The sequence below is a fragment of the Aaosphaeria arxii genome (assembly GCF_010015735.1).
Source record: "Aaosphaeria arxii CBS 175.79 unplaced genomic scaffold BU24scaffold_4, whole genome shotgun sequence".
NCBI lineage: Eukaryota > Fungi > Ascomycota > Dothideomycetes > Pleosporales > Aaosphaeria > Aaosphaeria arxii.
The window spans coordinates 135780-160943 of NW_022983477.1; the positions used below are offsets into that span (position 1 = coordinate 135780).

Below are 25164 nucleotides of genomic sequence, written 5' to 3' on the forward strand. Positions count from 1 at the left end.
TTTCTGATTGGACATCAAGGGACAAAGCGAACGCATGGTAGATGGATCCATACGGTTGGAACAAAATCTTTTGCTAGAAATATCTGCAGATCTATCTGCTTTATAGGGAACAGTAGTGGTATCTTCTAGCATATAAAGGGGTCGACATTTCTCAATACTTAAATCTACATCCGTTCTTATACACTCAACCGCTTCTCAATATGCCTCCCAGCACCCTCCCGTTACCAACACCGAAGATAGTAGCACAGCAATTTTTCCTTGATCCAAAAGCATGCATCCTAATTGGCATCACTGCTTTGTACCTCATCCTTGTTCGATGTCTGAGATACCGACGTGCCAACTCGATCGCCTCTCCATTCACAGAAGGGAAGAGGCCAATGTCGAGCATGACTACACAAGAGGCTTCTGACATCATGACGCAACTTCAATCTTTCGAATTCCCATACTCAATGAACAAAGCACGAAGTGTAGCACTCCTCAAGGTACTCATCCTTCCATGACTCGATGTGTCACACTAATTACTCACTGTACAAGGCTGGTGGTATACCCACAATGTCGAAACTCTTCGCCGTCACGGGGCAGAACAATGTCAGAAACGCAGGAAAGCGGGCAGTAGACACGGAGATTCTCCTACGAGAATCACAAACACAGCCACGGAACTCCCAGCGCTACATGGATGCCGTCGCTCGGATGAACTACCTGCACGCACGGTATCGCAAGGCCGGAAAGATCCTCGACAAAGATCTCTTACATACACTTGGCGATGGTGCACTTGAAATCCTCCACGTTATAGACAGTGGAGAGTGGAGACAACTCAGCCCCGTTGAGAAGTGCGCTGTCGGTGTCTTCCACTACAACCTCGGTGAAGACTTGGAGATCCCATTCACGCCGTTGAGAAGCTCTGAGTCAGGATGGCAGGACGGATTGCATTTCGTCACCGAGTTGATCGAGTGGACTAAACTGTATGAAAAGGAAGTGGCCAGACCAACAGCTACCGGAGACCAGTATGTTCGAGTATACGTGGATTCCGCCGGAAAGAAATTGGGAAAAGCCGTAACATCGCTCCTAAGACAACTCGTCGGCCTCGATCTAGACGACACCATGCGAGAAAGCCTTTGTATCGAGGCAGCAGGGCCTCTACTATCAGCACTAGTCACTGCCATCACCAACGCGCGCAAACTCGCCCTCCGACATCTCAGTCTACCTCGCCCGGCATCCTGTGCTTATCAACCCGTATCTTCCGGTCTGAACACAGATGGTTTGTACAACTTCAGCCACGGCGGCTTCCAACCTTGGTACATTCAGCCTAGCTTTTGGTCAATTTGGAGTCCGGGTTCCCTGCTTTTAAGGACTTTTGGCGCTAGGAAGCCGGGTAGCAAGGGGGATAGATATAGGCCTAGGGGTTATGATCTCAAGACCATTGGACCATCTCCACAGGAGGGCAAGGGCATCGAGGAGATGACGGAAACAGTGGCGGCTTGGGAGGGCAGAGGGACTGGTGAGTCACCCTTCGGTGATATTCAGAAGCGCAAAAGGTATGCTTCTACTATTGAATAAGTGGTCGACTAGGCAGGTGGGAGAGAATTATGAGCTCTTGCATGCTATAATGGAATAAGATGTTGTCGATGATATGAAATAGTGTATCCCGAATCCTAAATGAAGCACTTTTCATATTCTCTCAAGAGTATGTAATTTGTATATCCACGAACCATGTGTATTGATTCATCTATATCTTAGCAATAAATCGCCTTCAATAAATCGCGCCGTAATTACAGGAAAGTGTTGTATCATTTGCGTTACAGAGTTCCCTTTCCTTCTTCACATGCTTCCTCTAGTTTCTCAGGCGTGTAGAGAGCAAGTTTAAGCACATCCAAAAGCAATGACAAACTACTTACGGGGTTCTTCGTTGGGCGCCAACCTTCATTGTAGGGCAATCGCTCCTCCTCAAACCAGATCTTCAACCATTCTACTGGAACTTCCCCCGATGTATCATTCCTCAGAGCTTGTAGGTAAATGGCCGATTGGATATAACTATTGGCTTGGTCGCCTTCAGTGTAAGTGAAGTTTGGATTGGTGTGGCGTGAGGATTCGATGCGGCCCCTGTGTTGAGTTTGTTAGTCTCGATCTTTCTGACATATGTAATGAAGAAGTTGATCACTGGACTTGGTGGGGAAACAAGTGAACAAACTCACCATCTTGCTCTCGCAGCATCCGCTACACCGATATCTTCTTTCCCATGGAAGAAGCTAAGGAACTCTTGGAACACGGAAGGGGAGAAGGAGTTGGCATCCCCGCCTAGCGCAAAGTCTTTGCGAGACAACGAGCCGTCGTGTTCCATGCCACCGTGAACCTGAATATCTTGGAGACTGAATGTCCCACTCTTCCCACCGTCAGGTGCAAGAGGCAGGGCCGCAGTCGCCACAAAGTTCGTAAATTCATCGCTAATGTTCATCGATTGGTTGAATGCTTTGACAAGCATTGGTACAGTAAGGTTACGACCGTCGTGCGGAATGATATGGTGATTTGCAAGGGCGTTCAAGGCTGGACATGGCGATCTGAGATCACCAGCATAGGGTGGATGGAAATTGTGAAATTCAATGTCATTGCAAAGACTTCCCAGCACAAAAAGTAAAAGGATTGGTGCAAGAATGCAAAGAGTCATGTTGATTATCTGAGACTTGATGAATATGAAGGCAGTAGTAATTATTCGAAGTAAGTATGTAGTAAGGGAGCTCTCATCACTTTATACTAGTGGTCTTGCTAATATTATATTATGGTATTGCATTGCTCAGTGATGCAGAGCTCTGGAGCGAGGTGTGATACCGCAATTACATACAATGCCAGTCACCCGTAAGCATTTTGCGGTGACTGCGCATCGAGACAGCTGATTGTTACAAAGCCTGTAAGCACAACTACCATTTACTGGTTGAAACAAAGGCTAGCACTATACCGCTTGAAGTACAGACCATGCGAGATCGTTACCCAGAATTCACAACCCGAGACGATTCCTGATCATACTTCTATGATTATGAGCAAAATGCAGGTACCGCATGCAGCTTTTAAATCATTTCCACAGAGTGTCGCAGCATTTATCAGCAATGCATTCACAGCCTGTTCTATTCTACAGAATGACAAATAATATCTTTCACTTAGAAATGGAGGAGCGTATTGATTTAGTTTTGGACTCAAAAATCCGTTCTATCACGTTCTGGTGCTGCCTTCTTCTCTCGTGCATCCCAGGTGTGCCGGGTCAATTACTATACTTCAACAGAAGCCTCGTAAGGATTGTTTCGTATCCAGTCACCGAAACTCTCGCTCCTCCCTAGGTCCAGATTATGATTCCAGATACCAAATTGCTCGTGAATGTTGAACTGGCTTGTATTGCTATTCGGCGTGTCCGGAGCATAGCTGGAGCAAGCGTAGGCAAAGACTGTCTCGCTCACTGTCGTAATGTCAATGTCGCCATCAGCACTACTCCATCGAGTGCATCCCTGGCATCGGGCAGTGACCTGCCAGTGCGTGTCATTCGACGTAGTCCCTTTGAGATAGGTATGCTCTGCCCCGTCGTATTGCTGAGGCACAGCATAGTAGGAACTTATGTAATTAGGCATCAGCTTTTCCCGATTTGATGGAAATGACTCACTATGCCATGCGATTGCTCACGATTGCTTTCTGCCCACTGGTAGCACCTGTGGTCCAGGACACAGACAGCGGATTGTTAGTCATGTGGCCACCCCAAGCCAGACCGCACCATTGAAATTCCTTTGGTGCTACAATCTGAAGAACTGCGTCAGAACTAGTAGAGTTAATGGGCAATGCAACTCTGTAGGATGCGCCGTTTGCGTGCGTAATGGACGCAAATGTGATTCCTGTTTCGGGGTCTTGGTACCGAACTGTCTCTTGTTGAGCGAGTGCTTTTCATTCGTTAGCAAGTACACAAGGTATTATATAGGTCATATTCTTACCAGAAGTCCATATAGCCACACTGGTCAACAGTGCGTTGGTTCTCATGGTGACCTTGGGTTCGGACAGTATGCAAAGAGAGGCCTAGTAGCATAATCAACATTGTATGACTGGTCGAACGGTAGCTCTTATATAGTAATTTACTACATTTACCTTGGTAGTCGTCATAGTAAATATGATAAATGCTAATTGGGACGGGTTGCGAGGATTCAGATTGTGTGCCAAGTAGCAATATAGGAATACCTTATATCGCGGCTAATTGAACCGTGAAACTCTTAACAGTTGCGCGCTACGTCGCTGTCGGTCAACAGAACAACGTCGACAAGATTCTTCGATGTTTTGGCCAAGGTACCATTTATTAATATTGACTCGAAAGACACTTCAGAAACATGGTGTCTGTTCTATGGCTGGCTGTGACAAGTGCAACATATGATTGATTCTGATGTGGAATGAGAAGTCTTTCCGCACATTACTGCTGCGTGATGTAATAAGCCCTGCCCATGAGATCTATTGAAATCTCTTGTATTCCTGTGCGAATGGTATTAACAACTAGCAAGGATAAGATGGTATCTCAATCTGTCCAAAGACTCACAATCATGGTAATGTATGTTGAGTGTCAGCAGCGTCCTGCTCATGTCTAATTAGATTTCCAATGATTCTTTGTACCTTGGTTGCTGTAGTAGATAGAAAATTCTTCTTACCAACTATCTGTAGGGCAAACCTCTGTATTTGAAGTGGTTATATCATTAACATCTCATCTGCTATAAGCAGAATTCATCTCATCTCACGTTCACTTCAGCGACCAAGAACATAGTGTTAACATATCAGAAACATACGTTAGATTCATGCATGCAACATTAGAAAACGGTATCCGCTACATAATTATTCAAGGCCAACGCTTATCGCGGCCAAAGCCCAGTCCATGAAGCCTGCGTTCGTGTCCAAGATGTTCTGGTTGAACTCAGTGAGGGTTGGGTAGAAGTTGGTCGAATAACCAAACTCCATCGTGTATCCGTAGACCTTGTTTGCTCCACTCTTCGCCCAGAACCTACTGAAAGCATAATCGTCGCTAGCCCCTGAGGTTGGGTACAGGCCGACAGCTTGGATCGAGGAATATGAACGTGAGCCGACAGCTTTCATTGCGGCGACAGTTTTGGCTGCTACATTTTGGATGTTGGCGAGATCTGTAGATGGGATGTACTCTTTGTAGACCGAGTCGCCGACGACACCACGCTTTCCGTCGTAGGCAGAGTTAAGGAAGTTCATGGTAGTAGTCGTGGTCTGGTCGTTGTCATCACCCCAGCTGTAAAGGATGTCACCAGCAGCAGAGTGGATGTCCATGAACCATCGGATCTTGGGGAAAGAATCATATAGCGAGACATGGTTCTTGGTTTCCGGTTCCGAGGCAGCTGCAGTTCCAGCAAAGGTCTCTGAGCTTGGCGAAGTAGATGCGGGGGCTTCAGATGGATCGAAATATTTCTTGAAATTCCAGAGGAAATCGAAATTGCGATTGATGTCGACACCAATTGAGCTTCCGCTTGAGCCGGACTTGGTGTTTCTGTTTTTGCGCCAGAGGGATCCGGAGGATTGGTCATATGTGACACCGTCGGGGTTTACCAAGGGGAAGAAGACGATTCCAGCGGCCAAGACGCTTTTGACTTGTGCATTGGTGTATGTCTTTTTGCCATAAGTCAAGCCGCCGCCTGACTTGTTCGCTGCTAGCAAGTCGGAAATCCAGTAAAGAAGGTTGTCGGGGCCCCCACGTTCGCGGGCATGCATGCCGGCGCTGAGGTACAGGTGGTATTTAGACTTGTCTGATCCGGCACCAACAAATCCAGCCGTCTGTGTTGCGCCGTTGAACGTCTTGAAAGGCAAAGTGACAGTTCCGACGCCATAGACGCTAGCGAGAGCCTTGAGGGCCGAATCAATCTCGCCGACATTCATGATGCTGCTGATCGTAGATCCTGACGTTTGTGTACCGAGGCCAACAGGAGCCACAGTGCCAGCCTTGAAGCGATCCCCAGTGCCGATGGGGGCGCCAGCTGCTCGCTTGACGATCTCCCGGTGTATCGAGATGTCAGCGATCGTTTCATATTCCTTGCTCACATGTGCGATCTGCTCCTCGGTGAGTAATGCGTGAAGCTTAAAGTGGCCATCGTCCGTTGGGTGAGCAGCAGCCCGACATCCGAAATCGTAACTGGCATTGCGCACAAGGTCTCGAAAATGGGCCGCTGTAGGTGCCTTGAAATGGACAGACACGAGGTTGTCAGAGGCAGAGGCACTCTGAACTGCAAGAAGAGTAAGCAGAAGGGAAAGCATGGTGATGGATGGACAATGAAAAGATTGTCTGCCAGATTCATTGCAAACAGTGGGCGATGCCAGAATTAAATGCTACCATGGTACTGCTGCGGTCGCTACCGTCGCTACCCCATGTTCGGTATCAATTAAACACCTGTCGAATTGTTTTCCTTGCTGTGGCTCATAGCATGAATGGAATTTAATGGCTGATGTGATGATTCGCGCCCGGCTTCCTGCTGAGAATTACGCCTTCTTGTTTGGATCTTCTCTCCGATTCGTCAATCTGATTCACCTGCCCTTAGTGGATCGCCGAAAGCAAGGGCTTCAGATAAGGATCAACTCAGATGCCAAGTAAGGACAAGCCTCAATTGTTTCCCCCGTAGATCCCCTCACGTGCATGAACGGAGGTACAATTATTTAATTTACTATGCATGGGCTTTGTCCGTAGAGGGTTGTGTATTCGCGGGTTGCGCCGATAAGACACCACCTGTAGCCTCAAACACAATCCTGGGAATGTATGGAACACTTGGGAAAGGCACTGCCACTTTGTCGCACAGTGCATTGTTCTCACTACATACCATACAAACTGCGCAACCGTATATATAATTGGCCCCATAAGCGTATATATATACATAAGAAGCACAGGGTCATGTCGCACATCCATGAACAGTGTATATTAAAGACAGGTTAACGACAGTATGGTAAGTCTCTGGATAGCGAGCACATCATACTTAGCACGAAAGCAATAACCTGGAAAGGGAACCGTTTCCGACAACAAGTCCTGCTCGGACCGAATATGACGGCATCCAGACTCATTCCCAATATAATTATCGGCAAGCGAACGACACATGCGACGACAGCCTTGGAGTTCATGAGATGAAGCAGTCCAAAAGCAAAAAGTCCCACAAGCTCATGTCGACCTAGATCTATTTCGATTGCCCGGGAAGAACCGAAAGCCCTATTTGTTGTCAGTGCCCATACACATTAATGCAATAATGACCTGAACTTACACCCGACAGTCTCCTCATTAATCCTGTCCGGCACGGTGCACTTGTTAGCAGTAGCCATGGCCTGCTTCGTAATGGAGCCGCAGCCGTCATAGAAGCATTCTGACTTATCCATAGCCCTCTGCAAAGAGTCGCCCTTCCATCCGAACATGTAGTCAGCATGAGTACCGAAACCCTTGCCGCCTTCAAAGCTCCAGACAAATGGGTTGGGTGCGCCTGACGTCCACATGCTGTTGAACTTGGACGTGTCCCATGTCGTCTCGTAGGTGACTTGGGGAACTCTCACGGGGTGAGATGATGGGCATGCAGGAGCATTCGTGAAGCCATCAGTCCTCTTGGTGAAGAACATATGGGATTGATGGTCCGGGCTGTCAAGGTTCTTACCATCCCAGCATCTGGACCAGGTCAGTACTTGTATGAGGTGTTGGGTTGGAGATTGGTGATGTACTTACGCGGGGAAGTGATGTGTGGTGAAAATGCCGCCAGTGCATGGCTTATCTGGGAAATCAGCTGTCTCTCGACCTCGACTGTTACCTGTGAGGCACTGATAGGTCAAGCCGACATGCTGTTTTGAGGTTGCAGTTGGGCTACCAACAGTCATGCGGAAACCCTAAAAGAGTATTAGTATTTGGTGATATCATTGAATATTAGAATTACTTACCGGCTGGAAGCTCTTGATTGGTTGCTGCTTAATGTTGTCTCTGCTGAGATCGAACTGTGTGTAGTAGACAGTAATTCCGCCTTGAGCACCGTTCGATCCACCAAGGAGAGGCTGGACTGGGAGTACTGGAACGCGATGGTAAGAGCCATTCGTGGGGTGCTTGAAGTACAGTACAGCGGTCCAGTAGTTAGAGAAGTCCTCTGACATCTGACATGTTGTGCAAGAAGCCTGGTTGCCCACATCGCCGCTCATGGATGCATTGAAGGCATTTCCACCAACGATGTGATGGACATGGGCGGAAGGAGTATTGCCTGGCTCAACAACAGGATCCAGACGCTGGAATGTGAGAGTCGAGCATGGGAAGCGAAGGCCTGCCTCAACAGAGGCGATGAGTGCGAGAGCCGTGGAAATCGACTTCATGTTGTCGCTGCACCAGAGACGAAGATAGAAAGGTATGTGAAGCGGATGTTAATTGCGAGAGAGCGGCACACGATGCGTATCTGTATGACATTCATCCTTTAAGATCATTATTTCTTGTCAGTATTTCGGCAATTCTACTCCACTCTTGCATCCGATGCATGCGTTCGCTACCATTATATTTTGATGGGTGTAGATTTGAGGAGTTCGAAATTAACAAGAAATGAAATACACCAGGTGGTAAGCGAATCAGCTCACGTAGTGATACCAGGATTGGGTGTTGACAATATCGTGGTAGCAGTGCAAGCATTGGCTGGGAATCCTCAAATATATCGTTCCCTTCGGCAGATTGCCTCCGCTGCAGAGCCTAACCGGCATTTCTGGATCTCCAAGGTTTGGTCATCATTCGGATATCATCAAATGACGAAATTCAGTCAAATCAGAGGAGTGAAAGAAGCAATGGCACGTTAACATGCCCAGCTACGAGAGAAAAGTATTGTATAACGACATGGTACGTCCTTGTATCTGTTTCATTATTTGGTAATTCATTATCTTCTCGCCACCTCCAATGACAAAAATCTGGGGCGAATACTGGACCGGATAGAGATCTGTCTATTCAGAGAGCTAAGAACAATCTCATAAGTCCTTCCTCTACAGGTTCTCCTGAAAAGGCATTAAACGGTATCGTCAGGTAGAGCGAGGAAGACCTATTGCCCAATTCTGCAACCGATCATGGGCCGCATCAGCTAGAAGCGCGTCCTACCATCGACATCATTATGTAGTCTACACATGAGTAGATCCATCTGTCTCTTTCGATGTCCTGCGCACACCTGACTTCTCAATATGCTCCACTCCCTCGTCTAGCACCCCCTCTTTCCCAGTAGCCTTGGCTGCCATCGACTCAACGCCAACGCAGACATAGCCTTTGAACTTCCTAGCCGGCAGTTTTGCTTCGAACATCTCATGGATCTCTTCGAGCGTGCGGTCTCGTGTTTCCGGAAGGAAGAAGAAGGTGAAAACGACCATGATGATGTTTGATCCGAACCATATGTATCCGTACTGTGCGTTCCAACCCAGTGCTGCAGGATTGATGAAGAACGGTGCCGTGAAAGTGCCGAGCCAGGTTAGGAGGAAATTCAAAGCAGATGCGATGCCAAAGACATAGCCGCGCTGTTGGTTGTTGGGGTATTCGCCTCCGATGAGCCATGCGTACGGACCTGAAAAGCGCGAATGGTCAGCTTATAGGTTTGAACGGACGAGCTGTAAACTCTGTCAGTTTCTCAACTTACCTAAGGTCGTGTAGGCGAATTTGAAGAGTGCGACGGATGCAACGACGGCATTTGCAGCAGCCTGTGAGTTTGGCGCACACGTCCAGGCAACAGCTGGCATCAGCTGGAATAGTCCACAACCTAACAGTCCATAAAGCATGATATCGCGTCTATCAATCTTTCGGACGTAGAAGAAGCTAAAAAGCACCCCAAGAATACCACAGCAAGTTGTCAGAATCGAGTAAGCGAACGGATCGCTGACCTTGGCCTTTTCCAAGTAGTACGTTGTGTAATACACGACCCAGGAGGAACCTTGGAACGAGATTGATTAGCTGTAAGTCAACTAAGTTAATAGAATCTTAAGCTTACCAGTCCCTGCGTGGAAACAAATCACAGCGATAGCAAGGAGGGTGCGACGACGATGCGTTCCCTTCCAGATATCCGCCCAGACTGCTTTACTGCCTTCCATCTGCCTCAATGTTCCCTCGCGGATCTCGTTGTACTCGGCCTATTGATACTTATCAGAGTTCAGAACAAATCACTTCAGAAAGATCTTACCTGGAACTCGCTCTCATCAATATTCGCATTTCGCAGCCTCCGGAGTGCAGCTTCGGCCTCTTCCTCCTTCTTCTGAACCATCAACCATCGAGGGGTTTCAGGTAGCCAGAACAGACAGATAAATTGTATAGCCGGTGCTGCATACATGACTGCGAGTGGAATCTGATAGGCTCTTCTGTCGGGTAATTTGTGCGTAGCATAGTCGAGTACGGCACCTACGACTGACCCGGTTGACAGCTGGGTCTGGTACACTGCGAAAGCGATACCACGAAGATGGGCCTGTATCATTTGATGAGAATGGGATGTTTTAAGGGGCCTGGTTGATAGCTTACCGGAGCCACTTCGTGGACATAAACCTGTGAGAAGGTAAGGAACCATCCGACGGAAATGCCTTGCTATGTCAGCGTCTCCGAATATCCCAATAACTATTTTGAACATTGCCTACCAAGTAGAAATCGCGCGAAGTACAGCGCGGCTTTACTGGTTGTTCCCAACATGATTCCCGTAGCCACAAAATTGACAATAGTCGCGCACCATAAGCCCATCCTCCTGCCAAACCTCTGACTGAATGGTCCCACCATCAGCGAAGAGAAGAAAGTTCCGATGACCATGAGGGATGAAATCAATTGTTGTACGGTTGGGTCGATATTCCAGGTGCCGCGCTTCTCGTCGTAATAGCCGTACACTTTGAGGAAGCCAGGCATGCTGAGGAAGCCTCCAATAACGGCATAGTCAAGACCATATTGGAAAGTGGAGATTGTAGCAACAAAGCACATTAGCAGACATTTCAGATGGCTCCGTAAATCGAGCTTGAGCGGGTTGGCCGAAATCACTGCTCCCCCAGCCATTTTGGTAGATCGTTCAGTAGGAGGGGTGATGATTGATTCGGGTATCGTACAAAGAGCGCTCTGTCGAAATACTTATACGCTCCCAAGGCAATGGAACGATTGCATATTGAAGTGCAGTATGATACATGCCGTGGTCAACAACGGTGTCGTGCAGCGCGGGGTTAGGGTAAGGATTGGCTGGGACTCCAAATTCCAAGAGCAACTTCGTGGGTCTATTGAAGATTGTCATCCTTATCCCCGTTTCCAGCACTATAGTACCTGATGCATGCATTACCGAATGTCTTTGGTTTGAAGCCACTGCTACGGCAGTTAATATGTATGTACTAATTTTGATCTGACGATGCCTACTTTCTACTACTAAAGGTCCGTATAGTCATTAGTTCTGAAATCAAATCATGATGATTGGAGTTGAGGGTGCCAGAAGGATGCTTGAAGTCAACCCCAAGCCGGGAAAGTGACTTGAAGCCAAGGGCCATCCCCCGCACCCCACATCTTGAACCCTTGCCGCGCTGCCAAAGAAATGTGGGCGTATGCTTGTCCAGCTTGCCCTCGATTGGCTTTTTCCGCCCTGGAGGATTTGGCCCAGACAACAAGACGGCCAACGTGCCCTGAATAATGCGAGGATCTAATACTGTTTCGTCGTGAAATCCTCAAGGCGGTGTGGGGCGTGTGGTGAAAACCTGGGGTTTGGGGGAAAGTACCCCATGGTCAGCACTGATTCACGGCATCTTTTACAGGATAGCCAATGTTCGGCAAATATAGCTGCAGGAGATAGCCTTCATGAGACCTATTTCAGTCATCCCAAGAGCGGAAGTTCGGGGCTTACGAAAGTTCCGAGTGGCCTAACTGGCAATGAACATGATCAACACGAGAGTATTTTTCGTCGACAAGACGTTTTCCAGAGTACTAGTAACATTTTACTGAATGATGTAGCAAACCTTCCTTTACCGATGATTATGCTATGCGCCCAATCTAGAAATGCAGAAAAGATTATTACACAAAACGCCTCCACGAACTGTATCTACCCATCTCGCAAGAAATATCGCTGAACACGATTCTCATTTGAATCGGTATGAGCGCTTGCCAACCGGCAATGTCTCCCGATCTACGAGCGGCTTCTTGTCACCTTTACAGACTGTTCCAGCTCCTGGTAGCGTTCCGTCTTCGAGATATGCCTGCACATGACCGTTCGTGCACTGCGACGGAATAGTCGAGTACGAATGGCCAGGTGTATCCTGTGTCAAAACCACAGACCCTTCGAAGTACGCAGACATCTTGAAGGCGCTGGAGAGAGGAGTAACAGGGTCTCCGGTAGTGCCAACGAACAGAAGAGGGACGCTGGTCTGAGTGTGCTCGAAGCCTAAGTTGAATGTCAGTCCCATATGTTTCTTTCAAGCACGATTGTTTTCCTCTACATATGAGGTCGGTGGTACTAACCTTTGAAGTACTGGCTCTCTGGAGGTTGAATGTTCATTCCCGCATTGATGAGGAAATTGCTGAGACCGATCGCATCGGCACCGTAATAGCTCTCCCTTCTCAGGTCCTCGATAGCATTGATGAAGTCGCTCGCATTCTTGAGAGGATACCTTCCAGCAGAATCGACGTTTGTGATTATGGTAAGGGCTTCTTGACTCGCAGAATTGTCGTAATCTGCGTTTGAGCCAGCTGCACCGGCAGCGATTTGTGCTAAAAGCGTGGTGTTTCCTTGCTCAATTGCGTTGGCGACAGTAGCGATGGTTTGGAATCCCGTCATAGGGCTATACAGTGCGTTGTAAATCATGCCTGTGACGTCTGGTTTAGTGACGATACTCGGAAAGCCTTCGGGCTCGCCAGGTATGATGAGCGGCTCCACCTCGATCTTCTCAATAATGCTTCGGAAGCGATGCTCGATGCCGCTGGGTGAAGACGAATTGCCAGCGAACTCGCACTTGGAAGGGCCCGCTTCGAAACAAAGCTGGAAAAACCATGCCATCCCATTATCGGCATCCTCGGGGGCAGTAGGTACAATCCCTTCGTAATGCTGAACTCCATAGACATTCCCGTCGAGGAGAACCCGACCAAGTCGCTCCGGATATAGTGTCGCCAGAGTCTGGCCGATGACTGTTCCGTAACTAATTCCGTAGTACCATATGAGCGCCTCTTCAGGATTTTGGCCGTTTAATCCAGCCTGAAGTTCTGTAAAGTGCATCATATCCTCGACAACGGCATAAGTTCCCACGTATTTGGCCTCTGTATCTTCGTTTGCCGAGGTACAGAACTGCCCTGTTGCTACCGCACCTTGCCACTGTTCGGTAAGTGGAGTGGTAGAACCAGGCTTCCTGTGGTTGTCGCGGGCTTCAGGGCCGCCGGGATAGCAAGTGACGCTGATACCGCTGTTGTTTACACCTCGCGGGTCGAAGCTCACGAGGTTGTATTTACCACCGAGATATTCGATCATGTCGTCGCCGCCACCGTTCACCACGAAGCCCACGCCAGATACGCTTGGGCCTCCAGGATTCATGATGATGTCTTGGCCCGTGCCGTTGACTACGTCTTGTCGAATCCAGGGAATGGTAGTGGTCCCGGCCTCTGGGTTCGCATAGTCCAGGGGAACTTCGAGAAGTGCACACTTGTAGCTGTCATAGCAAGGCACCCATTCCAATTGTGCCGATGGGGTGATCTGATATGGATCAGTTACTCGAGTCAATAAGCATATCATAGTGGCATCGATCCCATACATCAGCGTAGTCATATACCATTCCGCTTGTACCATTCGTATTTGTTTCGTTGTGATCAAATCGCCTACCCCATGGTGCAGCAGTGGCAGTGGAAATGAGGAGTCCGGTAAATGTCAAAAGATTGATGTTAGCCATTTTGTGGGCAGAGATAATTAAACAACAAACAGAAAGATTAATGAAGACGATGTGGTATGAGAAGCAAATGTGAATGCTGTCAATGCCTGTAGTGAGCTATGTCGATAGCGGTCAACATGTAACTTATATCCCCCATACATATCAGCGATTAGGAAGCTCCTGGAACATTTATGTATTTTTGTCCGTTCTTGATGATTCATGGTGGAGCTATGTTGTCTGCTAGCTTTGGCTCCGCATTTGTGGCCTATGTTGGTGAAGAGGCTTAGTGGATGATTTCCGGCAACTTGACGACCGGAGATTCGTCCAGGACGAGCAAACCCAGCATCAGCTAAAATGATACTTTTTAAGATATGACATTGGTGAGAACCCAATTTCCTGATTCATTCTAGCTATGGGATAGAACGTGTATGCACCAAGAATATTTGGCATGTCTGAAATTAGACCCCACAGGTGAGATGATGCGCAGGTGAGCAGCCGGTGGCAGTGCAAGCTGAACAAAATACTGCGATGTGGGAACTTCTTGACAATCTGCTTTCATTATGTCAGCTTGAGCGCTTTGATGGGGCCAGTTTCAACTTGGCTCACGTGGGTAAGACCAAGACGTTACGGAAGTCTTCTTTAGGTAAATGTGCAAGTTCGTGTGCATTAAAATAACATCCGATCAGAATTCACATTCGCATTGCTCGGAACATTCGGTTTCATTATCCTAGGATGCTTCGTCTTCTATCTCTAGATTCCCGACCTTGAATTTTTTGCCTTTCATATCCGCGTAGTCGTTATGGTTGTGGTAATTCTTCACTCGTTCCCTCACATACTCGAGGCCCCTCACAGGCGCTGCGTTTTCTTGGTTTTCGCCAATTCTTCCCAACCGTTTGAGTAACGGTGAAGGCGCGGGCTTGATATCCACCTCGTTACCTGGCCTGACGAAATAGAAAAGACCGAGGCGGTGAATGTGGGCCTGATCCTGTGGAGGCCGTTGTACACGGTGAATGGTGGATTTCAGATATCCTGCAGACCAGAAGTCCAATGTATCGCCAACATTGCAGATTATTCCATTGTCAACAGGTGGGACATGTTTCCATTCACCAGCTGGGTTCTTGAGCTGTAGGCCAGCCACATTTTGAGACCACAGTAGAGTTAGTGAGCCAAAGTCGGTATGTGCCCTTGACCATGTGTTCTGCACCTTGTCATCTGCCTCAGCAGAGCGGGGCCGGTAAATCATGTAACGAAGGTGATCTTCCGATTGATCCTGGTAGAGATGTCGCTTTGAGAAATAGTCTTCCGGAAGTTCCAGAATGATGGAAAATAAAGTAAAAATCTTGGATGCAAGCTCAAGAGACCGACGAGAGAAGTCTTCGATCTCTGATCGGTACTGACGAAGAAATGGATGGAAAGGCTCGTTCTCATTTTGCAGTATGAACTTAGGGATGTTGACAGACTCTACGTTGTCGAGAACGTCTGTGCCCATGATCTTCTTTTCATTTGCCTGACTTATCATTAGTCTTGAGTTATTCCTAAGCAAATTTGACATTGACGTACAGCTCGGTAGCCAAAGTAATTTCCCTGCGTAAAGTCGCAGCGGTACTTTGAGTCCCCTTTCACTTCAAGTGGCAGATCGAAATAAGCCTGACCTAGGTCATACTGCCTGTCAACCTCTTCCTGTGTGAATCCAGTGCCTGTTACACTGAAGAAACCAGTGTGGTGTACCTTGATCACGATCAGTCAAAGTTGTCTATATAAGATCAGTTCGATTAGGTAACTTACAGCATCTCGCAGCTCTTCAGCCAACCTCTGCTTGCCACCTGGTTCGTCAAATGTAGACAGGTCAATGACCTTGATGTCTGCCCAATCGAGTTTCTCATTTGTTTTTCCGGGTCGCTCCCATTTCGGAACTGCTGGGGGCTCTGGTGATACAGCAGAAGGCATGATGTTGTCAACTTATTAGATGTGATGATGTGAAGCAAGTCGGAATATGAACAGTATCGATGATTCAGTCCCTAGCTTAGTCCCGGGAATATTGACGGAATCTCAGTGTATACCTAGCGGTTCGGAACAACGCGCGATTGTAAAGACACAGTTTTGGTGGGAGGCAGATCAAGTATATATATCCAGGTGCGTTCAATTCCGAATTGTCAGTCTGTTGCACTAGTTTGGCCGCCGACTGGTAATTCCAAGACCATGATGTGATGTTGCATTTTGTCCGCGTCGGGAATAACCAGTAGTATCCTTCTTTGCTGTTGCGTATTCTTTTCATCCACCTATATTCATCTTTTTCCATTATTCGATCATCGATACGTGTTTCCTGTTGGATAGGAAATGACTTGGAGCGGAAGTGCAAAGGTGGAGGTTGAGCACGCAATCGAGGGGCTAAGATTCGTGCTCGTACTGGCAGTCGACGCCATCGGAATATAGCGACGACCTTATATGGCAATCAACCAACGCCAAAACCTTGACTCTTGTCCAATTCTCCAATGACAACTTTTCCTATCGTCTTATAAACGGCCCGGACCATATTCAAACTTCGCGCCGGCCCAATCGGAACTTGGCCGATTTCCGCAATGTCAAAGGATTGCTATGCAGGGCCTGATATCCATTGTTTTTCCTGTCGGTTCCCTACACTGTTGAACAACTAACCATCATAGAGGATTATTGGCTACCCTTACACAGTATAGCAGGTCGTATAACGAACGATAACGCACCTGATCGGCACCATATGCTGCATCCACCTTGACTCCAATTGACCTTGGCAAGAAAAGTGCAGTTGACGTGCTTGCAATTTCCCATAAGCATATGTAATGGCGAGGCACATATGCAACAATCCCGATCGTTTGTATAAAGTGTCACTCTGTTCCTGTTTGCTGTCTTTGGGATCGTCGTCACTGTGAACTCCCTCCTGTCTTTCAATAATCAGCCCATACACAATGGCCTCAACTGAGAACCCAAAGGGCATTGACTCGAAAGAGATTCACTATGAGCCACAATCCGATGCCAGTTCCGAGGCTTCAGTGGCCAAACTGAAGCTTGCGCATAGGAAAGTAGACAAAAGGTTACTACTGTGGTATGCCTTTGTCTATCTTATCATGCGCATCCACGTCAGCAATATCTCAAATACAGCAATCATGAATCTTGAACAAGGCACGGGAATCCGCAAACAACTTGGAAACCTTACATCTTCTCAATGGGCGTGGACTTTGAGCATATTTTACTATCCGTATATGTTCTTCGAGCCTCTGGCAACCCTTGCTCTAAAGCGATTTAGTCCAAGTGTCTGGGTATGGTGCCCAAGGAAGCAAACTTCGCGGAACTCTCTCTAATCATCTATAGATGTCTCGCATCATGTTTACATGGGGTATCATCTCCATGTGCCAAGGTGCAGCCCAGAACTACTCCGGCATACTGGCTTGTCGCTTCTTCCTCGGTGCTGCCGAAGCAGGCTTCTATCCGGGTGTTTTGTACCATCTGAGCTTTTGGTATCCGACCGAACGGCTTCCACTTCGTATTGCGTTTTTCTACGCATGTGGTATGTTTTCAGGAACTATCAGTGGCCTCCTTGCGTACGCCATATCGTTCATGAATGGAGTTGCTGGTCTAGCCGGCTGGAGATGGGTAAGCGGGTTCGACAACACGCATCGAAGCAATGGACTGACACACTACAGCTTTTCATCCTCGAGGGAATCCCCGCGGTACTGTGCGCAATATACACTTGGTTCTTTTTGCCCAACTATCCTGAAACGGTAAAGTTCTTGACTGAAGAGGAGCGTGAAATCATCCTTGCCGATCTGCCCAAGCAGGCGCCATCTATGAAATCAAAGACGTTCAGCTTCGAGCAGACGAAGAGTCTTTTCAAGAGCCCAACGTTCGTACCATTTCTCATGATTTGGATCACCCATGGTATCGGGGGGTGGGGTATCTCGTTTGTACTTCCGACAGTTATCTATGAACTCGGTATTTCAAATACTGCCATCGCACAGGTCATGACCATGGTAAGTATTCTTTGAATCGAAATCGGATAAAAGTCTAACAGTAAAATTAGCCTCCTTTCACGTTGGTTTTCGTAATTCTCTGCGGACTTGCCTTTTTCATCCATACCAAACGCCTCTCGCCTTGGGTGGCAGGACTCGGTGTCGAAACCACCCAAATCATCTGCTACATTCTGCTCATCACCGTCAAGAACGCAACCGCGAAGTACATCTTTGTCATGATTGCAACAGCCGCCTCGCAATCCTTCTTCGCACTCATGTGGCCTGAGCGTATCCGTGCCGCACGAGGAACCACGACTGCGGGATTAGCGATTGGAATAACGAATGCTAGTTGCCAACTGATGGGCATCGTGGGTCCGCAGATCTATCAACCAAAGTTTGGACCGACCTATCGCGTCAGTTACATCTGTTCCATTGCGCTTCTGTCGACGTGTCTGTGTGCAGTTTGCACAAGTTGGTATTTTGTGGCCAGGGACGACAAGCAGAGAGCGACTGAGGGAACTCAAGACGAAGCTCCCGTTGCTTGAGAGGAGTGAAAAAGCAGTCATAATTTCCGAGTCACGATTCTTTGAAAATCGATAGAAGCGAAGCCATTGATAGAGAATCTCATCGTTTCAATCCTAGAGCTACACGCTCTAACAATCTCTCATCTCCTCCTTTGACTATGAACAATGTGCGACTTACATTTATCCCAAGTCTAATCCACAACTTTGGAAAGGAGGGCAGATGTTGGGAGCGAAGAAAACAGGCTCCTCCTACTTCCATTCTTTGGGCATCGCATTGTATCAATTATCCCGCCACAAGGATACAAATATAGAAACATCGTCAACTATCACTAATTCACGTCGAACGACCGAACACAGTATCATTCCGTGTGCACGCCCAAAGGACATAGTATCCATAGCAAACCAAATTATAAATACGAGAAATCTCTATACCGCCAAAATTGAGAATGAATTTGAACGGTTGAGTGATCGACACGGGAAGGGAACAAAATGAATACCAAGAATCTCGAACACCACGACTTCGGCGGAGGAACCGAAGGGCGTTATAGACTGTAGATTGAGGTTCCCTGGCTAATTTTAGAATATAAGTGGATTCTGGCTTTCTGGTACTAGTTTTGTGTTTCTGGACGACGAAATGACCCTGGGCAGAAACCGTTGGATCGCCAGCAACCTTAATCTATCTGGCTAAATGGGATCGACGTCCGCGCACTCTGCAAGCGGAACCTTCGAGACCAAGGAACGGAATCTAATATGCTTTTAATAAATTTCTTAAAAACAAACGTCAGTCTGGCTCGGAAGAGACAGAGGTGGCAACTTTTTGCTTAATTCCGGGGAGATCATCTTTCTGGATTCTAGAACAAGAATTATAGTATGTCACGGATGCAGGGCATTAGGTGGAGGAGAGACCCGCTTCTGCCACTATCGTCATATTTCTTGGGTATATATAGCATCGAGTTTGAGACCTGATGAAGAACTATATAGTCATATCAGATCGTAACATCATTTCAAAAAAAATACTTAACATCTCTTAAGACCAACATCTATCATCTTTATATCACCATCTAATCTGCAATATCACTTCACTGATAAAACCTCACCGAATACAATTACACATCAATACCATCACAACAATGAAGGCCTCACTATTCCTCGCCGCGGCAGCTGCTCCAATCCTCGCCGCAGCCGCACCACCCACACCTCCTAGCATCAGCGACGCCGTCTTCTCCGGCAATGGATGCAAAACCGCCACATCAGCAAGAATAAATACAGACACACTCGGCGACTGGGTGACGATCGACTTCGATCAACTGAAGGGAGACGACACCCAGAACTGCCAACTGCACGCGAACGTCAATGGCGCGAGTCAAGGGTGGCAGTTCGCCATCAAGGAGGTCACGTATCGGGGTGATCTGACACTGAAGTCTGGGTCTCAGCTCGATACTTTGACGTCTGTGTACTTTAGTCAGGAGGCTGACCGTACCGTAAGTCGTACCCATATCAATGGCTCAATGGGCTCGATGGAGTTGCAAGATTAAAGTAACTAACAATGCTGCACAGAATACTTTCAGAGGACAAATCGCATGTGCTGGCCCGGACTACAACAGCCCCTTCACGTTGAAGACTACGACCAATGAGCCGGTTTGGAGTAAGTGCATAGGAAGCACTGGATACGGGGGGCTGTTGAACGTCAACCACAGGCCTGTGATCAACGGTAATGCAGGCACCTACAACATTAAGAGCGCTCAGTGGCATGTAGAGTGGAGGAAGTGTTAGATAAATTCTTCTCATCAGTATGAGAAAGGTTAATCGTCGTTTTTGAATATTCCAAAGCGGGATGGGAGTTCTTAATGTGTGTTCTTTAGCTGTGCTTTGAGCGCGTTGGTGGGATTATTGTAGATAGACTTTGAAAAATGAAAAGCTGTATTTACTGTTGAAACTTTATCATGCTTTGTTTTCGACCACAGAGCAATTATGTGTGCAACAACGTAGTATCACTTAGACAGCTGATCATCGATCGCGCCACTGACTCCGAATATCACAGGAAGTAGCTTTTTGGTAGCGCAATTTGGCAAAATAGAACAGTTACCGTGAAGTAAGCAAAGTTGTTCTAGGGGCACATGTGAAGGTTCTAATCTTACACTACTATGAGATTTCATTAATCACGATGCATAGCGATGCATTTATCATAGCAGGAAACTTGATTCACTGAGACACTACAAACCCAATTACCATTTTGCACCATTCTTAAATTGCCTTATATTATGATGATTAAACAATAATAAGAATAGGGGTATGGGTTATTATTTATCACAGGCCTTGCTTCCCACTATAAGTCTTTCTTCATCGTAGTCTGTCCAAATTCCAATTGTCATTAGGCCTGAAAATATATCATACTCAACATACTACGTATAGTATCAAAGCTGGCTACTTGCCCGACCTGCATGTACTACGTCATCCCAATGCGGAGAGAAGTAGCTAGAGCATAAGGATGACTTGATTGTTCCAACATAATCTTCGCGAGAGATGTTTTTGTACTTTATGAAGCTGTTTCGCAACGAAAACTGCTATTCCAATAAAATTTACCACACTGAGAAACCACCTTACCTAAAGTATTTGGCAATGGGGCTACAAAGTGAAAATTTCTAGAGTTTTGATCACCTTCAAGCAATTACTTAGAGAAATGGTCACGAATACACATCGCAGAGTCTTGGCACAAGTCGCTATCCCGCATCATATCGATAAGAGCTGTTACTCCACTGCTACATCATAACACATTCAAGTCGCATCGCGCCCCGCGCAATACCTCACATCAAGGTCTCCACCATGTTCCGATGGCGTCCCGGATCCCGTATCCTCGATAATTTCCGATTCCAATCCCAGTTTCGCGCGTATCGCATAGGTGGCCGCGGTCCACAATACCAACGCTTCGGGGGTGCCACAGCATCGAACATTCTGTACCGATGGGCCGCAAGACCGACATTCTATAGGGACGTCGGGTTCATAAGCGTGGGCGCGGGAGGATTCTACTTATACAACTTGGAGGAGGTGCCGGTATGATTTTGAAAATACTGTTGGCCTAGAAGTCATTGTTGACATGGACAAAAGGTCTCTGGACGGCGCCGCTTCAACATCATAAGCCCTCAGCTGGAGGCCTACGCTGCACAAGGCACCATGGAACAGATAAAGGAAGAGTATAGGGGCAAATTTCTACCTGAATACGACCTGCGGGTCAGGCAGGTGAAGAAGGTTCTTGCAAGGCTACTACCATATGTATCAGGAACTGGATTAGACGACTTGAATTGGGAGGTTCATGTTATCGAAAGCCCTGAGCAGAACGCTTTTGTGATCCCTGGGTGAGAGCCCGCAAGCACGGAAAAGAAGATTTGAAAAGGTGTGCTAATCGACCATAGTGGTAAGGTTTTCGTCTTCACAGGCATCCTTCCTCTGTGCAAAGATGAGCATGGCATTGCTGCCGTTCTTGGTCACGAGATCGCCCATGTTGTTGCACATCATACCGCGTAAGATACTGTGCATCTTTAAAGATCCTGAGCCTGATACTGAAATATTCAAGTGAACGGATGAGCCAAGCTCCCTTGATCCTGGTTGCGTGCGTTCTACTCTCAATGTTCGACATATCTTTCTACTCGAGCAAACTACTGCTAGACCTCTTCCTGTCATGGCCGGGAAGTAGGAAACAAGAGGCAGAGGCAGACTACATTGGGCTTCTCATGATGGCGCAGGGCTGCTACAGACCTGAAGCTGCCATGGAATTCTGGGCACGGATGGAGAAACTGGGCCAGCAAGCGCCTCCACAGGTCCTCTCGACACATCCGTCAAACCACAATCGAGAAGAGAAGATTCGAGAGTGGTTAGTTGGTCCTTACTTCCATGGTCGGACAAGTCCCACTGACTGGACATACAGGCTTCCTCAGGCTCTCGAGAAGCAGCAGGATTCAGACTGCCACAGCATGATGAGCTACGGTACACAATTTGCCCCTTGGAAACTCAAGTTCACAACTGACCATGAAATAGCGGATCAATTCGCGGCATCGTTCGGACAACTTCGATGGTGATTTGATCGACGGAGGCCCAGTTAGAAATGTACGCATATTGTAACATATTTTAGATAATATCACCCCACCCGATCGTTACACGATAACACGAATCATGAATACTTTTTCCGCAACGTCACCCTCCAACCTATCCTGTGCAATATCACAGAGCAGGATACAGTAGGCTGCATCTTGAAGTACAGGTACAACAGCTTAGTGGACCTTTTCTTTCCTTTTTATTGCCTCTGGATATCTAGGCCAATCCCGTTACACGAAAAGTCGAGTGAAAGCACCGCCTTGCATGTACTAGTATTCTGACAGCTGTGGCCGTGGGGGGAATCATCCACATCGTGCAGTTCAGACTAGCCCAGTTGACTGCGACGTGCAGCAGGGGGTTTGAAGGTTGAAGAACTGAAAAAGGACAATGTACATACCCTGTACGCAGCGAGCCAACTTGCTCGATTTCTTTCGAGTCATATATAGGATAGGGAATCAATTTAAACATACATACTTGTCCATGAATGCCGCAATTGTTTACCTTGTACGACACTTACGGTAGCTACACGGCCACCAAACCCGTCGCCAAATCCGCTCAAATAGTCAAGTGCAATATCCTCAAATATTCAAAGCAAGATTCATGACGCAAAAATGCCCTCCCACAGGACCCACTACTGGCTGTCAAAAGAAAACAAGCCTGGCCGTTCAAACGGGTCGTGCTACCTGCAAGACGCCTGAAAGAGTCCAACCTTCTGAAACTTGTCCCACGTCCCGCGGGTGCATGGCACGCCAGGCCAGACAAATGAAGGATGGCAAAAGCAAAAATCGGCAAGAATCAAGGCAAGGCGAATTGGAAGCGAGTCACAGAAGAAACCCAGTATCATGTCCTCGGGTCCTCAATCCACCTTTCCATCCAGTCACCTCATCCACCCAACGGCGCGTATCGCACTTCGGAGAAAAGAAAAAGAGCAGGAATCAAAAATGAAAAGAGGGAACGGCACACGTAGCGAAGGAGATCAAACGAGATCTTTGGGATTTTGTTTCTGATTTGATGGGGACGGGGGGAGGGGAGGCCTGCGGGATGGAGACGAGGCGCGCCGTTGAGACAATACGATGGCCCTTTGAGTTCCTCTTTTCATTTCCCGCGCGTTCGTGGATGGGGGAAACAATTGGATGTCACATCACTTCGAAGAAAGAAAAATTACAGCGGAATGTTTTTTGGAATTGCCTAAGAATGGCAGGATTATGAGGCGGACTGTCGTTGATGTCTCCCCACCGTTGGTACAAGCATTCACAGCGTATCGTCTGTCTATCTCTCCCACGCTGCATTGCCATGCTATGCCATGCCACGCCACGCCGAATGTGGTAGAAATGTCGACCGATAGACGGACGAAAGGTATCTCTGCGAATGATTAGGATCTCCGCTTCCGATTCTTTTTCTACCTTCCTTTCAACTCTGCACCGAGATGAAAATGCTAGGAATTGCGACGAGCCATGCCCATGTCCCTGCGAAACTTGGTGATGATGCCAGGATGCCGTGCAGAAGCGTAAATTTCTGATCGCGGCATCGGCTCGTCTTCCTCCTCGATTCCTTCCATTCGATCCAACGAACGGCCGGGACGTTACAGCCTGTCACAGAGGTAACCGTCTAGACCAGCCGAGACGACCTGTCCAGTCGGGGCGAACGTTTGTCGGTAGGCGGACGGGCCTGTTCCCCCCCGTGTGTCACTGAATCGAGCATTGCGTCCTTACCTTGTGAGGGATAGACTGCCGCAGGCACTGAATGCTAGCGCGCGGGTTAGGTGGGTTCTTTGGGCATGGGAGGAGTGGGTTTCACGACGTTTTCCCTGCAACTACTTGTACTCTTTTGCTCTGCCGATGGAAGGATTGAATCAGGTACCTTGGACCTCATCAGGAACAATACGATCAAACAAGACCCTAAATTTAAGCAGCCAATAGGTCGAATTTTCCTCTATTGGAGAGCGCGAACGATAATGGAGAATCAAACTACTCCGTACTTCCTAACAGCTAGGGACATAACAATGGAGAAAGAAGATAGTATCATTGGCGCCTCCACCCATCGAGCAGAGGAGAAAACGAAACGGGCACGACATGAGTATGACAGGCGCAAGCCATCCTTTTTCGACTTCGTCGTGCATGTCAGGTCAGGTACATGGACGCAAAGGGAAATCGAAGGTAATTATGTCAAGACTTGGTAAGCTGCCCGCGTCAGGTACGGAGTACATACGAGTAATACTTTACCATTACGGCGGGTACCCAGCCACCATCAAAACGGTTTTCCACATCGTACGACTATCTTTGCCCTTCCAGATCTCCCTCCCACCCCCCTTCCTTTCTTTTCTCTCCCTCTCTGTCGAGATCGCCGTCGAATCCAGAGCATCGGTCTTTTTTGTGTGCAAACGGGGGGCCGGCGGGGAGGAAGGGGATGCAGCCGTCCCGTCTAGCTCGTGGCGTTCATCATTTCCGTGAGTAATGCAGGCAGCTTGTGCGATCGTAACAAGCAATTGCCTTCATCAGGAGGAGTATGATCGTCACTCAGTCTATGTCAGCAAAAAAAGAAGTTAATGCCGAGATATCACATCAAAAGCAACGTCTTGACGAAAGAGCTACGATAGCATCGATGGCGACAACGATGATGATGAGAGTGGGGGGATTGTGGGAACTCTTCAACCGGTTGGCATTGCTCCCGTGGGCTAAGTCCAAAAACTGCAGTCCTGTGCTTGGTACCTGCCTCAG

The 25164-nt window shown here is 47.7% G+C and overlaps 12 protein-coding genes across 12 annotated transcripts; 5 read left to right on the top strand and 7 right to left on the bottom strand.

The window, feature by feature from the left end:
• Positions 1–178: 178 nt before the first annotated feature.
• Positions 179–1733, top strand: BU24DRAFT_369172 (uncharacterized protein). The gene is made up of 2 exons (XM_033524392.1): positions 179–482; positions 535–1733. Exons 1-2 carry the CDS (start codon positions 201–203, stop codon positions 1555–1557), a joined length of 1305 nt encoding a protein of 434 aa, XP_033383586.1. The 5' UTR covers positions 179–200; the 3' UTR covers positions 1558–1733.
• Positions 1734–1796: 63 nt separating this feature from the next.
• Positions 1797–2721, bottom strand: BU24DRAFT_480046 (Cloroperoxidase; the record flags this gene model as incomplete). The annotated part of the gene is made up of 2 exons (XM_033533102.1): positions 2193–2721; positions 1797–2100 (listed from the first exon to the last, which is right to left on the bottom strand). Exons 1-2 carry the CDS (start codon positions 2660–2662, stop codon positions 1797–1799), a joined length of 774 nt encoding a protein of 257 aa, XP_033383587.1. The 5' UTR covers positions 2663–2721.
• Positions 2722–3257: 536 nt separating this feature from the next.
• Positions 3258–4011, bottom strand: BU24DRAFT_480048 (iron reductase domain protein; the record flags this gene model as incomplete). The annotated part of the gene is made up of 3 exons (XM_033533103.1): positions 3258–3594; positions 3644–3914; positions 3966–4011. 3 exons carry the CDS (start codon positions 4009–4011, stop codon positions 3258–3260), a joined length of 654 nt encoding a protein of 217 aa, XP_033383588.1.
• A 796-nt stretch (positions 4012–4807) lies between these two features.
• Positions 4808–6912, bottom strand: BU24DRAFT_441080 (Zn-dependent exopeptidase; the record flags this gene model as incomplete). The annotated part of the gene is made up of 2 exons (XM_033530410.1): positions 4808–6251; positions 6894–6912. The coding sequence occupies 2 exons, from the start codon at positions 6910–6912 to the stop codon at positions 4846–4848; spliced, it is 1425 nt and encodes a 474-aa protein (XP_033383589.1). The 3' UTR covers positions 4808–4845.
• A 275-nt stretch (positions 6913–7187) lies between these two features.
• BU24DRAFT_450004 (uncharacterized protein) lies at positions 7188–8436 on the bottom strand (the record flags this gene model as incomplete). Its single annotated transcript, XM_033530993.1, has 4 exons — positions 7930–8436; positions 7721–7878; positions 7272–7663; positions 7188–7219 (listed from the first exon to the last, which is right to left on the bottom strand). The coding sequence occupies exons 1-4, from the start codon at positions 8347–8349 to the stop codon at positions 7188–7190; spliced, it is 1002 nt and encodes a 333-aa protein (XP_033383590.1). The 5' UTR covers positions 8350–8436.
• Positions 8437–9033: 597 nt separating this feature from the next.
• On the bottom strand, positions 9034–11020 carry BU24DRAFT_441082 (MFS transporter; the record flags this gene model as incomplete). Its single annotated transcript, XM_033530411.1, has 7 exons — positions 9034–9105; positions 9214–9563; positions 9636–9926; positions 9984–10122; positions 10173–10451; positions 10505–10563; positions 10618–11020. 7 exons carry the CDS (start codon positions 11018–11020, stop codon positions 9034–9036), a joined length of 1593 nt encoding a protein of 530 aa, XP_033383591.1.
• A 1058-nt stretch (positions 11021–12078) lies between these two features.
• Positions 12079–13872, bottom strand: BU24DRAFT_491524 (uncharacterized protein; the record flags this gene model as incomplete). Its single annotated transcript, XM_033533802.1, has 3 exons — positions 12079–12380; positions 12458–13679; positions 13738–13872. The coding sequence occupies 3 exons, from the start codon at positions 13870–13872 to the stop codon at positions 12079–12081; spliced, it is 1659 nt and encodes a 552-aa protein (XP_033383592.1).
• A 674-nt stretch (positions 13873–14546) lies between these two features.
• BU24DRAFT_369181 (2OG-Fe(II) oxygenase superfamily protein) lies at positions 14547–16166 on the bottom strand. Its single transcript, XM_033524393.1, has 3 exons — positions 15637–16166; positions 15412–15579; positions 14547–15358 (listed from the first exon to the last, which is right to left on the bottom strand). Exons 1-3 carry the CDS (start codon positions 15796–15798, stop codon positions 14579–14581), a joined length of 1110 nt encoding a protein of 369 aa, XP_033383593.1. The 5' UTR covers positions 15799–16166; the 3' UTR covers positions 14547–14578.
• Positions 16167–16419: 253 nt separating this feature from the next.
• On the top strand, positions 16420–18379 carry BU24DRAFT_480070 (MFS general substrate transporter; the record flags this gene model as incomplete). The annotated part of the gene is made up of 4 exons (XM_033533104.1): positions 16420–17144; positions 17197–17478; positions 17529–17855; positions 17906–18379. Exons 1-4 carry the CDS (start codon positions 16794–16796, stop codon positions 18377–18379), a joined length of 1434 nt encoding a protein of 477 aa, XP_033383594.1. The 5' UTR covers positions 16420–16793.
• Positions 18380–19488: 1109 nt separating this feature from the next.
• On the top strand, positions 19489–20131 carry BU24DRAFT_461512 (uncharacterized protein; the record flags this gene model as incomplete). Its single annotated transcript, XM_033531893.1, has 2 exons — positions 19489–19839; positions 19916–20131. 2 exons carry the CDS (start codon positions 19489–19491, stop codon positions 20129–20131), a joined length of 567 nt encoding a protein of 188 aa, XP_033383595.1.
• A 991-nt stretch (positions 20132–21122) lies between these two features.
• On the top strand, positions 21123–22901 carry BU24DRAFT_421558 (mitochondrial metalloendopeptidase OMA1). Its single transcript, XM_033527756.1, has 6 exons — positions 21123–21409; positions 21464–21711; positions 21769–21876; positions 21930–22226; positions 22281–22339; positions 22391–22901. Exons 1-6 carry the CDS (start codon positions 21182–21184, stop codon positions 22429–22431), a joined length of 981 nt encoding a protein of 326 aa, XP_033383596.1. The 5' UTR covers positions 21123–21181; the 3' UTR covers positions 22432–22901.
• Positions 22902–24127: 1226 nt separating this feature from the next.
• Positions 24128–24938, top strand: BU24DRAFT_174550 (uncharacterized protein). The gene is made up of 2 exons (XM_033521549.1): positions 24128–24622; positions 24689–24938. The coding sequence occupies exons 1-2, from the start codon at positions 24225–24227 to the stop codon at positions 24870–24872; spliced, it is 582 nt and encodes a 193-aa protein (XP_033383597.1). The 5' UTR covers positions 24128–24224; the 3' UTR covers positions 24873–24938.
• Positions 24939–25164: the final 226 nt, after the last annotated feature.

What these genes read in the sequence shown, in the direction of transcription:
- BU24DRAFT_369172 (XM_033524392.1), top strand. Translation starts at nt 201, where the DNA reads ATGCCTCCCAGCACCCTCCCGTTACCAACACCGAAGATAGTAGCACAG. An exon ending in GAAGTGTAGCACTCCTCAAG is followed by an intron (nt 483 to 534) that starts GTACTCATCCTT and finishes TCACTGTACAAG; the next exon opens with GCTGGTGGTATACCCACAAT.
- BU24DRAFT_369181 (XM_033524393.1), bottom strand. Translation starts at nt 15,798, where the DNA reads ATGCCTTCTGCTGTATCACCAGAGCCCCCAGCAGTTCCGAAATGGGAG. An exon ending in CTGAAGAGCTGCGAGATGCT is followed by an intron (nt 15,580 to 15,636) that starts GTAAGTTACCTA and finishes ATCGTGATCAAG; the next exon opens with GTACACCACACTGGTTTCTT. An exon ending in ATTACTTTGGCTACCGAGCT is followed by an intron (nt 15,359 to 15,411) that starts GTACGTCAATGT and finishes ATGATAAGTCAG; the next exon opens with GCAAATGAAAAGAAGATCAT.
- BU24DRAFT_421558 (XM_033527756.1), top strand. Translation starts at nt 21,182, where the DNA reads ATGTTCCGATGGCGTCCCGGATCCCGTATCCTCGATAATTTCCGATTC. An exon ending in AACGCTTTTGTGATCCCTGG is followed by an intron (nt 21,712 to 21,768) that starts GTGAGAGCCCGC and finishes AATCGACCATAG; the next exon opens with TGGTAAGGTTTTCGTCTTCA. An exon ending in GAAGAGAAGATTCGAGAGTG is followed by an intron (nt 22,227 to 22,280) that starts GTTAGTTGGTCC and finishes CTGGACATACAG; the next exon opens with GCTTCCTCAGGCTCTCGAGA.
- BU24DRAFT_174550 (XM_033521549.1), top strand. Translation starts at nt 24,225, where the DNA reads ATGGGAGGAGTGGGTTTCACGACGTTTTCCCTGCAACTACTTGTACTC. An exon ending in GGTAATTATGTCAAGACTTG is followed by an intron (nt 24,623 to 24,688) that starts GTAAGCTGCCCG and finishes GCGGGTACCCAG; the next exon opens with CCACCATCAAAACGGTTTTC.